Source organism: Gorilla gorilla, chromosome 2, assembly GCF_029281585.2.
Source record: "Gorilla gorilla gorilla isolate KB3781 chromosome 2, NHGRI_mGorGor1-v2.1_pri, whole genome shotgun sequence".
Lineage (NCBI taxonomy): Eukaryota > Metazoa > Chordata > Mammalia > Primates > Hominidae > Gorilla > Gorilla gorilla.
In genome coordinates, this window is record NC_086017.1 from 11,189,366 (window position 1) to 11,207,405 (window position 18,040).

Consider the following 18,040-nt stretch of genomic DNA (forward strand, 5'->3'; position numbering starts at 1 on the left):
TATGCAGCCATAAAAAATGATGAGTTCATGTCCTTTGTAGGGACATGGATGAAATTGGAAATCATCATTCTCAGTAAACTATCGCAAGAACAAAAAACCAAACACCGCATATTCTCACTCATAGGTGGGAATTGAACAATGAGATCACATGGACACAGCAAGGGGAATATCACACACTGGGGACTGTGGTGAGGTGGGGGGAGGGGGGAGGGATAGCATTGGGAGATATACCTAATGCTAGTTGACGAGTTAGTGGGTGCAGCTCACCAGCATGGCACATGTATACATATGTAACTAACCTGCACAATGTGCACATGTACCCTAAAACTTAAAGTATAAAAAAAAAAAAACTCTTGTGTGTAATTCAATTTCTATCTCAAGCAAAATCAAGAGTGATTAGAAATGTGTAAGAAACATTAAAAAAAAAAAAGATTGTATCATGGTAGACTGACAGACATTTTAGTGCAGTTATTGAGCCAAGACTCAGGTCAACTTTTATTATACATAATCCCATCAACCAGTTTAAGGTGGATTGAAACTTGAACACTGAACTAATCATTTACCTCAGGAAGAGAGAGATATATCCATATGACATATATAATACCTATACATGTTTTAAAATTCTTATTGAGATTTTCTGTATGATATATATATATATATTCACATCTCACTACTAATTTTATATAAATATATAAAAGTGAGTAGCCCTACACTCCCTTGACCTCAAGGGCAGTCTTTGAAGCACCTTCTTCCCTGCTATTCTTAAGCACTGGGTGGATCTGATTGCCCAGGTAGGGCAGTGCCTTTCCGCAAGGTCACACAGCAATGAAGGGGGACAGATGGAGGAGAGGGGGCCTAGATGTGCGGGCAGCCCCACACGGTCTCATTGGAGTACTGAGAGGCCCAGGCCTCAGCTACATAGGAGAACTGCTCCTTGCTGCTGGGCCAGTAGGTGCCCTCCGTCTGCCGCATCTCCCGAAGCTTCCGCACCAATGGTGCCAGCCCCACCGCCAGGAACAAGACGGCCAGGAATCAGAGGACCAAGATGATAGCAGTGACGGCCCCCCGAAACAGGGCTCCACTGGAGCTGGAGCTGGTGGGTGTAGGCCAAACAATGCTACTCTCGTTTGCAGAAGGGGTTGATATTTGTGCCCAGGGTCCTTCCCAGGGTCGACAGCAGTGGCAGGCCCAGCGCCAGGAGCAGCCCCAGGCCGAGCTGGGTGACGGTTTGACAGTGCCGAGGAAGGGGCTTCTGGCGCTCGCCCCTCCTACAGCATACAGGGCGGGCCATGGGCACCTACAACGGGGCACCTGACCCAGGTGTCTTTGAAGTCGCTATGTATATATTCTATATATATATATATATATATATATATATATATATATATATATCACAACATCTCAATAATAATTTTTTCTGTCATCTGAATTTGCTAGTTTCATTGTCCATGAAACCTAAATTAAAAGTGTTAGTTTGTGCTAAATTATTCTATGTTTTTAAGCAGAAACAAATCCTTGTTTTTGACACTAAATTTGTTCAGTTGGCCCAATTGATCCTACAAATGGGTTGGACAGAAATTCACATCAAATGCTAAAGATTATTGGTTTGTCTGATGGTTAAGGTATGATCAATTTGTCAAAGAGTAGGAGATAAAAATTTTCGAAAACAGTTTAATTAACCATGAGTAATTTCACCCAAGACACAACGTTAGAATACCTCTGCTAAGGAAAAAGTGAAATAATAATCAGAAATTCTAAACTGAAGATTAGCGTTTCTTAAGTATTCAACTTTCTTAACTAAATCAAACAAGAAAAACCTCTGTAATTCCTAGATATCTAGTTTCAATAGCTCTTAAATTTGACTCTTACCAGCCTGTATGCTTCAGTGACCCTATAAAAATAGCCAACAAGCACCTGAGAATAAGAAGAATATACAAGTCTCCATCCCTTTGCATTTAAATACCTATCCAACCTCTCATTTTATTACTTTGACATTCTACATCACAGACATTGTGAAATCAGAAGAGTAACTTTTCTATTATTCTATTAATGGCCTTAAACTCAGTGTTTTAAAACAATATAAGTTGCTTATCACACATTTTTGGAGGTCAGGAGTTAGACAGGGGTTTGACTGGGTAGAAATCCAGATGTGCTCAAGGGCTGCACTAGCTTTGGAAGCTCCAAAGGTTAATTTGTTTCCTGTTTTCTGGCTTTTGGAGACCACCCACATCCCTGGCTTGTGACCCTCCTTAGGCTTGTGACCCCTTCCTCCATGTTCAATACCAGCAACAGTAGGGTACCTTCACATCTCTGCCTCTGACCCTCTGCTTCTGTCATCACAACTCCTCTCTCACTTTCTTGCTTCCCTCTTTCCCTTGTAAGGACCCTCCTGATGACATTGGAGCCACCTGAATCATCCAAGATTATTTCCTTATCTCCAGACTCTTAATCACATTTGCAAACTCCTTTTCCATATAAAGTAATGTGTCCACAGGTACTGGAGATTAGGATGTGATCATGTTTTGGGGGATCCTTATTTTGCTTACCACAGTTTCAAAGTATAGAGCACTTCTATGTCCCCAGCCCTGTATTAACTTTATCATACTATATCTCACTTAATTATTACAATAAGTCAAGGAGTTTGGTATTTTAATTTCTAGATAGGAGGACACAAATGCTTAGAAAGGTTTTGTCATGGCCTCTGTTAGACTGATGGGCATGAAATCTCTTCATCCCACTACCACTGTGCTCCTTTATCACCTTCCTCCCTAACCATCCCAATAATTTCTCTCCCTGACTCTCAAATCTTCCATCTAAACCTCAAACTGCTTTGAAATTTTTCCTCCTAAAATGCCGTCATACTTCTCTTCATCAAATGTCATTGTCTCCTCTATTCCAGAGAATGTAGACTGAGAAAAAGGCAAGCAAGATCTTTCACAATGTGTCTCAAAGCTCCTTTCTATAACATTCCTCTTGTAGCCCTGACATCCCAAACTTACTGATCTTCTGAAGTTTAACATTCACTTACCTAGCTTCATGAAATCTCTCAGCTTGTAGTACCCCTGCCAGGCCTATATATGGTCAAATGGTCTTTTTTCTGCGCTATAGCTTCCCCCAAAATTTCCCCTTTAATGTATTTGCGTTTTTCTAAGAATTCCAATAACTTTGGCCCATTGTGAAACAGTGTTGGAAAAAGTTGGAATGGGACTTCAGAGAGAATTGTGGATATGGATCCCTGCTCAGCCATGTACTATCTGTGTGCCAGATCTAATTATTTGATAACTCTGAATGCATTTTCTCATCTGAAAAATAGAGATGAAGATACTTACCTCTAGCGATTTCTCTGAGAACCAAAGGATATAATGTACACCAAGGTGACCCAGAGGCTGTCATACCTCAAGGCTCAGTGCCTGGTAACATGTGTTATTATACTCCTCCTTTAGAGGCAATTTACTTTCTTTGCATTTTTTAAAGTAAGAAACCACAGCTACTTTCTTTCGCTCTATAAGTTTGTTGCAGAATTTTCTTTTCTTTAAGGGTCGTAGAAGGACATCCAAAGCATGCATGAAAAACAGCTTTACTGAAACATTGATGATAACCATGATTCCAGGTGCTATTCCTGTATGTAACTTTGACTCTCCATGTCCTTGAGATGACATCAAGATTACCTCTCAATAGTGGTGACTGAAAAAATTCTGCATTCAGCACTGTCACTGTCTAGATTTGTAATCTGATATTTGATCTTCCATTGGAAAGTCTGAAAAAGCAGAGCTCACATTTACCAAAATCTCTGCCTGTTCTAATTGGCTAAGCTAAAGAGAAGACAGAGGTATTTTCTTTGTTTGTTTGTTTTCTCGCATGATCATCCAGTCATCTACTCAAGAGATAGTGCCTCCCATGAGCCATGCCTAGAGTTAGATGCTGAGGGCCTAAGAGCAATTAAACCAAGCAAGACCTTTGCCAACCGGCAATTTCTCTTTTAGAGAAGAGGCAACCTAAAACAAGAAAAACAGACAAATGAATAAAATAATCATAAATTATGAAAAGAACAGTGAAGAAAATAAATGAGAAACTAAGATGTACATAAGAAGGAGCATCTATATGGGATAGGCTATGTATTTTGATACAAAATTAAAGATAAAGAGGAGTTAAAGGACAAAAGAACTTCCAAACAGAAGGAACAGCATATGCCGAACTTCTTAAGTATTATTGTTGCTGTTGATGATGATGATACTAGTATTATTAAACAAATATCAGTGATTCATCTGCAAGTACCAAAGCCTAGTGGAAATGATGGATTTCCAAAAGAAACAGAGGTACTGCAAATATACTGTGATCCACACAGACATTACTTAAATGGAATTTAGATTTACAAGGAAAGAAAGAAAAATATTTATGTCAATTCCAAGCAGAAAAGAAAAGTGAAACAAACAAAACACTACTTATATGGAAAGAAGTATTCAGACGCAATAACTAAAAGTGTTTGCAAATGTTGGCTCAATTTGGCCCTTGACGTTGACTGACTAGCACTTTGTACTCGATTCTTTCTTGCTGCAAATATGCAATCAATCCATATTTAAACATAAAGGAAGCATTAAGCTTTTATTTTATCTTGCACTTATGTTCTTTCTCTTCTGCCCAAATGTCAACCCCATGCTGTTACTTAGAGGTGTAACATAAGAAGTTGTTTTTGAATTGAGTTCACAGTGTGAACTACAGTTGAAAAGAAATGCCATCTACAGAAAAATTGATTACAGGGAAACCATTAGAATTCTGAGGGGCTAGTTTAATGTTGCTCTGTCATTTGATTAATAGAAAATGATTTAGTCTTTGGAAATTGCCTGGAAAGATTTTAAAAATTAGAAGAGTACTTGTTTGCTGAGTTTACCATTGACAGACTTGGTACAAATATCATGACATGTGTTTTGTGCTATCCATGTGGCAGTGTTTTGGTTTCTCAAGATGATAGAAATTTTAATTTTATCATAGATATTTGCAATCCAGTTTAATCAACTATATCAAACCAGAACTGTTAACAGTGCTCACATTAAGGTGATGGCCTTCTAAAGCAGCTTTCGGAAGTTTTATTTGTCAATATCAGACATAAAGGATTGACACTGGAGAAACATCCATTGATAAAAATAAGAAAGGATGTAGACTAAGAGATATTCTAAGATAATTAGCTGAGACTCTCCCATTTTATCTCCCTTTCTAAAAACATAGCAAGAATCCAAGTAAGAGCAATATTATTAAGGGGAAAACTTGAATGTACACTAATTGTATCTAAGAAGTGAATCATTTGCAAACTTCAGAGTTGGATTATTAGCAACAAACCACTTCGAACACAACTGAAAAATTGATTATGTCATAACCCCACAGTGGAGAACTGCTACTCTTGGAAGAGAATTAACAGTTACAGGGCTTTTTAATATATACCACTAACCAAATGAGGAACATTTCATATTTTATTTCATATCTCATAAACTAGGAGTTATTCGTTTCATTTTATAATGGGAAAATCCGGCTCTTGGAAGAGATTGGATACAAATTCAAGTCTCTCTGACATCAAAGCCCAACTCTTCTCATCTCCCAGAGAGCAAGAGAAGTAAAACATTCTAAATAATCTGTATAATTGGCTATTCATACCAAGGTACTCACTCAGAATGCAACTCTTCTCATTTTATGCCCACAGAAAGTTGTGCTTCTGCTTTGGTAGATGAGGACACAAATGCAAACATGTCAATGACAAAGTCATTGCCAACATTGCAAACTGCTCCTTTACATAGCTGGAAGAAATCAATTCTGTCTCCTAGCCAGTTGATTTTTTCAATGGATTTATAGTGTTGAAAACAATACTTTTTCCTAAAACAAACAAAACATACGGAAATACATAAAACATTCAGAATCCACACTGCCAATGACACTGAAGTGGTGAATTTGTATTTTCTCTGTATTGATTATATAATGGTAATGTTAGTGCTGAATTTTAAAGAACAGAGATAAAAAGAAAGGTATCAAGAGTAGACTAGATATTAAAATTGCAATATCCTGTGAGAATTTTGATATTATATCTTTTATAGCTGAGAAAAAGATTTTAAAAGGCACTGGAGGATAAGTTGAGGAAGGATAGTTACAAAATAATTATTGCTGCCATTCAGACCTTTAGAAATAAATATGTTGATAAGCATTATAATTGACAAGTACGTTGTACATTGACAAGCAAAGTAATGGATGCTTACAAAGCTAAAAGCTTTCAGGCCTTTAATTATGGGTTTATATTGTCAAGAAATGTACCAGGACATGGTCAATCCAATTGGCCTGTCCATCTTATAAATAGGTATGGATTGCTATGAGTCTGACCACGGCAATTGGCTTTGATCATAGGACAACATAATGAATGGATTGGCTGTATTGTGTCACCTATGGATCTGCCCAGAGCCCAGTGCATAATCAATACAGCCTGAGAACATCACCACAGGACCCTGAGCAGTTTTCCTCAGCCACCTTATTGTACAGTCATTTATTCAACGTGTATGAATTGGATGTCTCCTATGTGCCAGGCACTGTGCTAGGGGTTAGTAATACAGAGTTGAGTAAGGCACTTGCCCTCAAGAAATTTAAAGAAACACATAACCAAGAATAAATGTAATCCAATGTGATAAACCTATAATAAAATATGAACTAAGCCTCATGTAAGCATACAGGGAAACATTTCTCTATCACATCCCAACTGTACTGTAAGTGATTGAGTGAACAATAGTGATATCCCAGTGGAACTGGGGTGGAAAGAGAATGTATGGTAAAATATTTGAGACACCTGGATTCAGCAATATGTGAATCTTCCAGTGACACATAGGAGATTAAACAGCAGTTGACTCAAAACTATGAAAGAAATAGTTTCCATTTCTACCAGTGTTATAATGAATTAAATATTATGCTCATTCAGCCTCACAAATTCAAAAAAGATGCCAAAAACATCTTGTTGGGCAGTTTTATCTTTACTTCCACTTTCTAGATGAATTATTTTAAATCTCTCCAGTTTCAATCTCAAAAATAGTCATGTGGACTCAGATAAGCAGCAAGTTGTTCTGCAGAAACACTAGACTGAAAGCGATAGACCAAGATTCATCAGCTGCATGCTTTTGGACAAGTGACTTCCCAACCTGGATTCTAGTTTTCTTGTATGTAAAATTCTCTAGTTGGACTATATCCATTACTTTAGAAGCCAGATTCTAAATCTTTCATCTCTTATCTCCCACCATCTCTCACCCAGACAACATTAATTTCAGAAAACTAAAAGTCGCAGTTTGGATTTAAAGTCAATGTCCTTTGGGATGATCAATCAGTTTGTGATGATTTTTCCCTTTTCTGGGTTCCCAAAAGCTCCATTTACTTTAAATGGCATGCATCTTTCACATTGTCCAGACACAGTTGATTAAGCTAAGATAGACATACGACCAAATGAAGTCAATCATCAGCTTTCTCAGGGGAACTCAAACTTGGACTATCTCTGAACACAGGAGGTTTTAAGTTTCAGGTGTGGTGAACAGTCATGATTTCTGCCGTGTACAGTGAGAATGACAAAGAGGTACTCTCTGGCAAGATAAGTATACAGCAGACCCTGCTTCAATAAGCAGAGTGAAGATGGTGGCTTTGTGACATTTTTTTCTCTCCTCAGACTCTGCTGCAATCTGCCATGAGTTATAAGAAATATCCTTGATAATTTACTACAAATATTTTGCTTAAAATATCTTGAGTTAGTTGTGTTACAGTTAGAAAGCTAACTAATACAATGTTAAAAAGTAAAGAATTTTAGGAATGAACATCTATGTGTTGATATATATAAAATGTTTGCAACTTGAATTTGCCAAACATGCTCATTGATTGATGGCCAAATGGAATCCTAGATAAAGAGACCCTCTGTCTGTTTATGTATGATAAAGTAAACAAACTCAACAGCAATGATTAATAAATTAATACTGGACATGCAGCAAGCCATTATTAATTCATAAGTCTGTCACAAAGGCATTCCCAAATGACCAGATTTGAATAAATTTGCTTACTGTGATTAGAATTAATACATTTCAAATGACACTGAAGACATTTTAGCTCCTTCTATGCAAATCATCGAAGACTTATTTTTTCTTTTCATGTTGATGCATCATACAGTGACCATGAGCTAATTAACATTCATTTGGATCTTTGATTATCTCTTTAAAGCTCCCAGCCAACCACCAGCAAACATTGCCTGGAAGCTGACAAACTCTAAATTATGCTTGAACTGGGAGCATGTAAAAACCATGGAAAATGAGTCTGAAGTTTTGGGGTACAAGGTGAGTATTTAGTTTTTCCTTTAATCATATCAATTAAGTTACTAAGGAATGAAACATGTGACACCCAAATGGAAAACAAATTGGATGCATATGGAAACATTGGAATCTTTCTCAAAATTATTTTGAAAATATCATTGCTGCTTTCTGATTTTCCATTGAAAATGTTTTACATTCCGAGGTCCAGTAATGTATTAGGGAACATCAATAAATCAAATTCCATAGGATGTAACATTTTTTCTTCAAGTGATGTCCCTTGCCATCATAAGACGATGGCTTATGTGCATAGTAGATGTGATGACAATGAGATCAAAAAATATATCTAAATAGAGATTTTAGAACTTAGGCTGCAGTATGATGTGATCTTTTAACAACATAAAAGGCATCTAACAAGAGTACAATCAAGTATCCAGAGCAACTCATTTCCATCAGTGACAATGGACATCATCTCTTGGCAGACATATATTCAACATTTGAAATGGGTCCAAACTCAACAGTGACTTTCCACAGCAAGCTCCAATGATAATAGCCTCAAGCTATTTAACTAATAGGGATAAATCTACTCTCCTTCCAGAGGCATTGGCCAAAAAAAAAACCTCTTTTTCTTAACAGGAGCAATGGAATATAAGGAAAAGACATCACTTGGATATTTCCATCTGAGGAGTACAACATTTATGATGGTGTATCTTATGTCTTACAGTGTTCCAGAACAGTTGTGTGAACCTTAGAAAAGCAACATGTCCATGTTAACTTGATACCTCATTTTATTCAGATTCTGTACCGGCAAAACAGACAGAGTAAAACTCATATTTTGGAAACAAACAATACATCAGCTGAGCTTCTGGTTCCATTTGAAGAAGACTACTTAATTGAAATAAGAACAGTCAGTGATGGTGGAGATGGAAGCAGCAGTGAGGAAATTAGGATTCCAAAAATGTCAAGTAAGTTGAGTCACCATTGCTGTAGTAGATTCTGAACCTAGACAGCTGCAGCATGAAATTCAGCTCCATGAAACCTTCCAGTTATAGCTTAAATGTTGGGTGATAAGAGATATTTTCAATTGTGAGCAAAAGGTGATGAGCCATTTTTTTAAGTTATTCTCCAAAATTATAACATACTTATACACTATAAATGGTTTTATGCTTCCTCATTTGAAAACCAAAAAGAGAACAGGAACAAAAAATCTTTGTGTCATTAGAGCATAATTGTATCACTCATTCTATTATCACAAAAATCAGAAAGATTTTTCATAGATTCTTTTGGGTCTTTTACAGCAGGAATGGCAAATATGAAGCACAGGTAAATATACACCCTTTCCCATGTTCATGGCAGACATCACTAATCAAGTGTGGCTTTCATAAGGAGCTGAGTCACAACTTTCAAGACTTCCACAAAACAATTTTCTAAGCCAACCAACACCAGTCAGTCAGAGTTAGCACGCAATAATAATGTATCATTGTTGCATTAGAAAAATCACTTACTCATCTGCCTGAAGCTGTGATTGAGTGCAAGTCATTAGCATCCAATGTTGGCCAATCCTTTAGGCAGACTTTGCCAATTTAGGGATTTTCCTTTTGCATTTTTATACTTAAATCAGATGTCCTTGGACAAAGACACGGTAAGGCACTTTCTAAAATTAAATATAATGTGAATGAGACAAGTATAATAAAATATGTTACTAGAAGAGAAATGATAGTATGAAATTGGGGTTTTGAAAAATTAATCTGACAGGCAATACTTTATCTCAAAATATTTTTGTCTTATTTTTATATTTTGCAGGTTTGAGTTCCAGAGGAATTCAATTCTTAGAACCTAGCACCCATTTTCTTTCCATTGTCATTGTGATTTTTTACTGTTTTGCTATTCAGCCACTTATCTGATGAATAAAACCATAAATCTTTGAGAGTTTTTTGAAAGCAAATCATTCTGTATATATGCTCTCCAGCCTCTGACACAAGATGCGTTCTTAATACAGACTTGTTTGCAAAGAAAAAAAAAAGTATATTATTAAAATCCTGTAAATATCTATGGTACATTAATAAAACAATTTTAAACACTTTTGAATTTTAAAATTCGCACATGATTACATGCATTCCTAGGTGCCACATTAACCTGGGGAGTTGTAACTGCTGTGTCTTTTAAGTTACTTATATGGAGAAAATAAATAACTCCCCTCGATGATGGTGATGATGAATACAAACTTGGCTCCTAGTTACCATAACTCACATGTACATTTTCATGTATTCCAGACAATCACTTCAGTATTTAAAATTTCCACCCTACTTCAAAATAAAATACAATTATTTGTTTATAGTTGGGATTCTTTAAAAATACAAACTATTCCAAAGCATGGGGTGCTTTTATCTCTGAATCAAGTTGGAATAAGAAATCTTTTTACTCAAGAATATTTCAATATACATGATGTTCTTCTCAGCTCACTTTTCAGAAGATTCAGTCACAATAAAGGCAGAAAAAGTATTTTATGGCAAAGAAAAATAAATGATGGGAAATGAGCACCCACCTAAAATAATCTTCTAACAACTCTGGTATATATTAAGCAATTGCTCATGGCAAAGTTGAACATTTGAACTGCTGCATGAACAAATCTCAGGTAATTATGACAAGTTGATTGCAATGTATGTGGCCTTATTTTTATAATAAAACAATGTGGAAACAGAATTATTTGATCAAGTTTTCTACACTTTGGTCAAAATATTATTTTTTGCCAATTTTCTCTGCAGCTATGAAAACAATTCTACATGAACCAGGGTTTAGAAAGATTTTGCGGGTTGACTTTTCTCTAGGGTGAGCCTGTTTCAGTCAGTGGCCTCACTTCTTAGGATTGTGTAGTCTGGAGAAAGCAGTCTGGGAGAAGGTGAGATTAGTGACCTGGCCCATAGAATGCTATGTAACCACCCCCTTTCCTCGACAAACAGCCTTGAGAGGTCAGTTCCTGCTGTCGGCCTTCTCTGGCTCCCAGCCAATCACGTTTGTTGTCTTTTAGAGCTAAACGTGAGAAATGCTCACGTGACTTTTATCTTCTTAACATGGTGCAACCTCTTAATTATATTGAGAATATTTGAGCTATTCTCACAACCCTCAAATCATACAATCCTCAATATGGGATTTTGTCATTTGCATGCCTGAAGTATTTTAGAACTCTTTAAAATACCCCATGTAGTCAGCAGCAGATGGACAATGGCTTTCGTAGTTCAGAACTTGCTCCTTGCCTGAACAGTGTGTCAAGCACACAATGCAAATTAATGAGCCTTATTCTCCCCATTGCCATATGATCTGACTGTGCTTTTGTAGAGCAAAACAAATAAGCAACAACAAATACTATTCGGCGCACCCGTGTTAACAGCTGCCTGGCCAAGATACATCTGAATTGACCAGAGATACCAGTGCTGGCATATGGTCTTAATGGTTTCCTTAATTTGGTAAGAGACAAGATTTGTGTCCTCCTCCCCAAAGAAGACATCGAGGGTTAAAAATACTGTGAGGTTTTTGTTTCTACTAATTAAGTGAATCAGATATACAGTCATTTGCGTGTGAGTTCAAAAGCTAAGTTAGTTTTTATCAATAATTCTTATATGTTTGCAGAGTGCTATTTAGTTCATGATTTCTGGAATATTAAATGTCTGTATTTACTGTTAACATATCTAACATATTATTTATCTTTTCATCAATTCACTAAATTTTTCAGAATATACTTTGGCATTAATATAAGCAGCATGGGCTTTGGTGCGATATGAATCTCTCCTCTTAGTGAAAACTTGGACATATTTCTTTCAACATCTCCATTTCACTAATATCAGAACAATAGAGTGTTATGTACATAAGGTATTTGGCATGGTGCAAGGAACATTGTAAGTTGTCAATAAATGGAGCTGCTGTTATCTGCTGCTATGAATTAAATCCCAAATGACATAAGTTATTATGTTTACATATCCAATATATTATGAAAATAGTTTCAACCTGTGTTTATGTCAAAATCCAAACCAGCTTCAAGAAAAATGAATTGATCACCTACTCTCCATACTACATGGCACTCAAGGATGAAAACAATGGTGATTCTGATAACCTGTTTCAGGGAAATGTTCTACATGATGTATATACTCCTCTGACATTCAAGAAGGATTTCCAGTGCATCCCTGTATTGACTGAGTAGACTGCTGTTATAAACATGATATGTCATTTCCATACTTCCTACAAAAAAGGGAGATAATGTGATTGTACCTGGAAATGGCTGGAGAAGGAACCAGAAATAAGGTTTAGGAGACTCAACACAGTGGAAATATACCACTTTAAAGCTATGGACTGCCTAGATCGTGTAGAGTTCAAACACAGCTTCATTTTTTCTCTTTTGTTCACACTCTAATCCTCCCTGCTCAGTGTCTCTTTTCTATCTATACAGCAGAGGGTGAGGAGGTCATGGCTGCTGTCTTTAAAAACAAATGCAGATGGTGAGGGATGACCTGGAACCTATATGGATTCTAAATGTAATAACATAATTATTACTTCTCATAAGTAAATCTAGTATTTTTGTACTTCTATGTATGTCAGTCTTGAGATGCAACATGGAGTACACACTCCTGTATTAGTCCATTTTCATACTGCTATGAAGAAATACCTGAGATTGGGTAATTTATAAAGAAAAAGAGGTTTAATGGACTGACAGTACCACATGACTGGGAAGGCCTCATAATCATGGTGAAAGGTGAAGGAGGAGCAAAGACACATCATACATGGCAGCAGGCAAGAGAGTGTGTGTAGGGAAACTACCCTTTATAATACCATCAGATCTCATGAGACTTATTCACTATCATGAGAACAGAAAAAAAAAAACCACCCCCATGATTCAATTACCTCCCACCAGGTCCCTCCCATGACACGTGGGGATTAGGATTATGAGAGCTACAATTCAAAATGAGATTTCGGTGGGAACACAGCCAAACCATATCAACTCCCTGTGTACAATTATTACTTAATGTGCTATAGAACTACATATTGAATTCAGGAGATATTTTGTTCTACACAATCACATCTTTGTTGAGGTCAATACTTGCATTAGTCAGGATTGTCCAGAGAAACAGAGCCAAGAGGGTGTGTGGGTGCGTGTGTGGGTGCGTGTGTGTGTGTGTGTGTTTGTGGAGAGAGAAAGAAATATATTACAAGGAACTGACTCGTGATTATGGAGACTGAGAAGTCCAAATGCAAGAGAGCCTTTGATACAGTTCCAGACTGAGCTGAAGGCTAAGAACCAGGAGGGCCAATAGTGTAAATTCCAGTCTGAGTCCAAATCCAAAGGCAGGATGAAACTTATAACCTAGCTCAAAGACAATCAGGCAAAGAAGAAGAATTGTTTCTTGCTCAGACTTCCTGTCTATTCAGGCCTTCACCAGATTGGATGATGCCCACCTGCAATGAGGAGTACAATCTGCCCTACTCCATCTACCAATTAATGTATTAATCTCATCTGCAAAATCCATCACAGACACAGCTAGAATGTGTAATCAAATATCTGGGAACCAAATGGCCCAGTGGAGTTGACACATAAAATTAACTATCACAGTATTCTTTGGGCTGATATTAAATAATTCAATTCTGCTTTCATCAGCTTTTGGAATGAAATTATTTAAATGCTCCTCTCAATTTATTCATTTGTAAAATCATATGGTGGGATGACAAGATCTCAGAGTTCTTTTAAAACTCTATAATTTTGTACTAATGTGCATAATGTGTGACTTCTTTGGGTATAAGACAGTATTTCAGAACCTTCGCAACCCACACATACTCTACAGTCCTTTCCCTTTTTCTCCCCTGTGTTTTTACCAGTCGTTCCATGCATTTTAAACTGGGGTTTACATTACTAAAATTGAGCATGCTTTTTCAAACTATAAAAGGCCCTCAGAGTTTCTAACCCATCTCTATACTCCATTGAGAATCACTGGTGTATTGCAGTGGTTCCCAAGGGCAGGACTATAATGAAGTTTTCACTGTTCAGTGAAAAAAATAAGAAAAACATGTAGAGTTTGGTGAGCTATTCATAATGAGTAATTTGTGAAATATGGCTTTCCTGCACTGTTGAATGCTCATTCTTTGGGGAAACAAAGTTGAGAATGGATCACAGTTTGTTTTACCTGCTCTGTTTTAAAATAATTTACTTGGGAAAAGAGTAGATTACTTTATATCAAGTTCAATTATTTTTATTATTAAAAATGTTTATCTTCTAAGGAAAACGAAAAGCTGAAAACCACTGGTGTTAAGTCATCTTTTTAATACTTGTTTCTTTAATCTCATAACCATTAAATTAGCAATTTGACTTTGTGTGTTGAACTGTAGTTTATATGCCAAAACACCAAGGTTCTGAGTTCTATAGAATTATTGTTTACTTATATAAATCCTTATATTTACTTATAAATTTACTTATATGAATTATATTAATTTACTTATATAATTATATTAATTTACTTATTAATTTACTTATATAAATTTACTTATATAAATCTAGGAAATATGGCCTATCACTTATAACAAAACATGAATATAATTAGATTGCAAGAAAAATAGAATGTCAAAATCCTGACATTTTTAATATCTTAAAATATGGACATTATTTGCTTTCTACTTTTCTATGTTAAAAATTCTTTCATGAAATTAAATATAGTTAGCTGTTAGGCTTTCTTTAATGTATTTACAAATGATTTTAGCAAAATAATTTTATTTTAGCAAAATAATTTTTATTGAAAGATAAATTTATTTCTTCAGTTTTTTTCAAATATTATTGTTCTTAACAGTGCTTGGTGTGGTCCTGGGCAGACAATGACGCTTAAAACATGTATTTGCTTTCTGGACTGATTTATACAGCCAACTGTTGGCAATTTGTTTTCCCTTGGTTTCCTTAATAAAATAAGGGCCAGGCACGGTGGCTTATGCTTGTAAACTCCCAGTAGTTTGGGAGGCCAAGGCTGGTGGATCACCTGAGGTCAGAAGTTTGGGACCAGCCTGACCAACGTGGTGAAACTCCATCTCTACTAAAAATACAAAATTAGCCAGGCGTGGTGCACATGCCTGTAATCCCAACTACTCTGGAGGCTGAGGCAGGAGAATCGCTTGAACCCGGGAGGAGGAGGTTGCAGAGAGCTGACACCGTGCCTAAACTCCGGATTTTGGTGGGTAAATAATATATCTCTGAAATAAATAAAATAAATAAAAATAAAATCCTTGGAATATTGTCATTTGAAAAAACATCAGAAGTGCTGGTATGTTGCTATTTTAAAACACATACTTTAAAATCTAGTTAGATGTGCCTTAGAGGATCCTTATTTTGTTTGGAGTAAAGCTCTGTAGGAAAGCTCACGCGATGACTCTTTAAATAAAGATAGCAAGTTGCAGCTCAATGAGAGTGAAAAGAAATCTTGATGTAAAGTGTTTTGTTCCCTACACCCATTAAAGAGAAGGAGTAAGCTAGGCTAAAATGTTTGTGGGTTTATCATGTTATTCCTGGAACTGAATGCTCTATTGGATAGAATCCTATTCTTAAGCAGTGATTAATTAATGTTTATAAATCACTTCAAAGATGAAAAGCATTGTATAAAGTCTAATCATTTCTATTACAGTGATTTTTTTCCAAGAAGTATATTGACTTTTTGCAACAGCAGTTTGAAAAAGCATGCATTCGTGACTGAGGCCAGGTATCATGCCTGGAGGAAAATAGTAATTGGAAAGTTTGAAAGGTAATAATTCTGAGATACTGAAAATTTAGGTGAATTTATAATAGCAGACTATTATAAATTAGTCCAGTCTGCATGGACTAAATAATTTTAATTCAAAAGTGAAGTAATCTACATCTATTCATGACAGTTTTCAGCCTGTGAGATAAATGTCATAGCAACAGACTGTGTTCCTGAAATGATATATACCTGTAACAAACCTCAGGTAATCTCAGGGGCTTTCATAGTAACAATAATGAGTTTAGGGAACTTTTATTACCTGTAACTGCAGTAGTTATAAAATCCCCCAAAACTAAAACTAACTTTGAACAGATTCATTTTAGCCTATTTATGTTGACAGAAAGTGTAATTAGATATATTACTGGCCTTTTCTAAATCAGATCATTTTCCTTATCTGTGTAAAAGTGAAAATGTTATAATTTAGTCATCTAAATTACTGTTGTATTTAGACTTGCAAACATACTGAGATATTTTCATCTTCTAAATTCTTAAAAGAATAGAGTCTAGATTTTTTTTTTTTTTTTTTTTTTTTTTTTTTTTTGAGACAGAGTCTTCCTCTGTCTGTCGCCCAGGCTGGAGTTCAGTGACACGGTCTTGGCTCACTGCAACCTCTGCCTCCCAGGATCAAGGAATTCTCCTGCCTCAGCCTCCCCAGTAGCTGAGATTACAGGCACGCACCACCACGCCCAGCTAATTTTTGTATTTTTTTTAGTAGAGATGGGGTTTCACTATGCTAGCTAGGCTGGTCTCAAACTTCTGACCTCAGGTAATCTACTCATCTCAGCCTCCCAAGTGCTGGGATTACAGATGTGAGCCACCGCCCCTGGCCGAGTCTACAGTTTTCTGAAAGAGATTCCTAAGTCCAAGGACATGGCTCAGGTTATTTTGAGTAATGTTTGGACTCACATAATATTTCAAACTAGATGACAGTGGAAAAGAGACTGTAACTAGTTAAGGAAAATCTGAAAACCCACAACTCGTTGGTGTCAATAGGTAGACAGTACTCGAGAGGCTGAGGCTGGAAGATGACTGGATCTCAGGAGTTCAAGGCTGCAGTGAGCTATGATCACGCCACTGCACGCCAGCCTGGGCAACAGAGCAACACTATGTCTCAAAGAAAAAATTGACAGAATGGAAATTAATATTCATTTAATATCTGTTGATGACAACTAAGATACCAGATTTTTCTATCTGAAATTGATATTCTTCATCAGAAAACTTCATGCCTCGTATTATATCATGTTACATTAGGTTGCCTTACACTATATTTTATTATTTAATTATCATACGTCTCATTTTGTTTTAGAAAATGAATAATGAGTTCCAGAGGCGATGGACCTTATCTTTGCATTTCCCCTTGCATCCATCACACCCAGAAGAGTACCTGACATCCAGTAGTTGCTCAACACATATGTTTTGAATGAATATACAAACAAAAGAAAGTGTTGAGTGTGCATTACTTAATAAAATCTCATTGCCTCTCCTAGAAAAGTGGCAAAGCTAACCTAAAGAATTTTGTCTTTTGTAAAGCTTTCATATTAAAATATTATAATTTTTTTGCCTTATTATTTTTAATAATTTATCATGGGGGATTTAACACACTTTTAAACATTTTTATCATCTTGTTATTATTGCTCTTTTTTGGGGTGTCTTTATTTGGGGGCTTTTATTAATTTTATTTTATTTTATTTTATTTTACTTTAAGTTCTGGGATACATGTGCTGAACGTGTAGGTTTGTTACATAGGTATACACGTGCCATGGTGGTTTGCTGCACCCATCAACCCATCATCTAGGTTTCAAGCCCCACATGCTTTAGGTATTTGTCCTAAGGCTCTCCCTCCCCTTGTCCCCCACCCCCAACAGGCCCCGGTGTGTGATGTTCCCCTCCCTGTGTCCATGTGTTCTCATTGTTCGGCTCCCACTTATGAGTGAGAACATGCGGTATTTGGTTTTCTGTCCCTGCGTTACTTTG

The 18,040-nt window shown here is 36.4% G+C and overlaps 1 protein-coding gene across 2 annotated transcripts in view; it reads left to right on the forward strand.

Moving 5' to 3' along the window:
• Positions 1 to 14,557, forward strand: part of CNTN6 (contactin 6) — a 322,134-nt gene extending 307,577 nt beyond the window's left edge. For both annotated transcript variants that reach the window (XM_055381222.2, XM_055381221.2), the window contains exons 21-23: positions 8,221 to 8,333; positions 9,103 to 9,271; positions 10,110 to 14,557. In XM_055381222.2, the coding sequence (XP_055237197.1) occupies positions 8,221 to 8,333; positions 9,103 to 9,271; positions 10,110 to 10,210 (383 nt within the window). In that variant the 3' untranslated portion in view covers positions 10,211 to 14,557. The remainder of the gene's footprint in view (positions 1 to 8,220; positions 8,334 to 9,102; positions 9,272 to 10,109) is intronic.
• Positions 14,558 to 18,040: the final 3,483 nt, after the last annotated feature.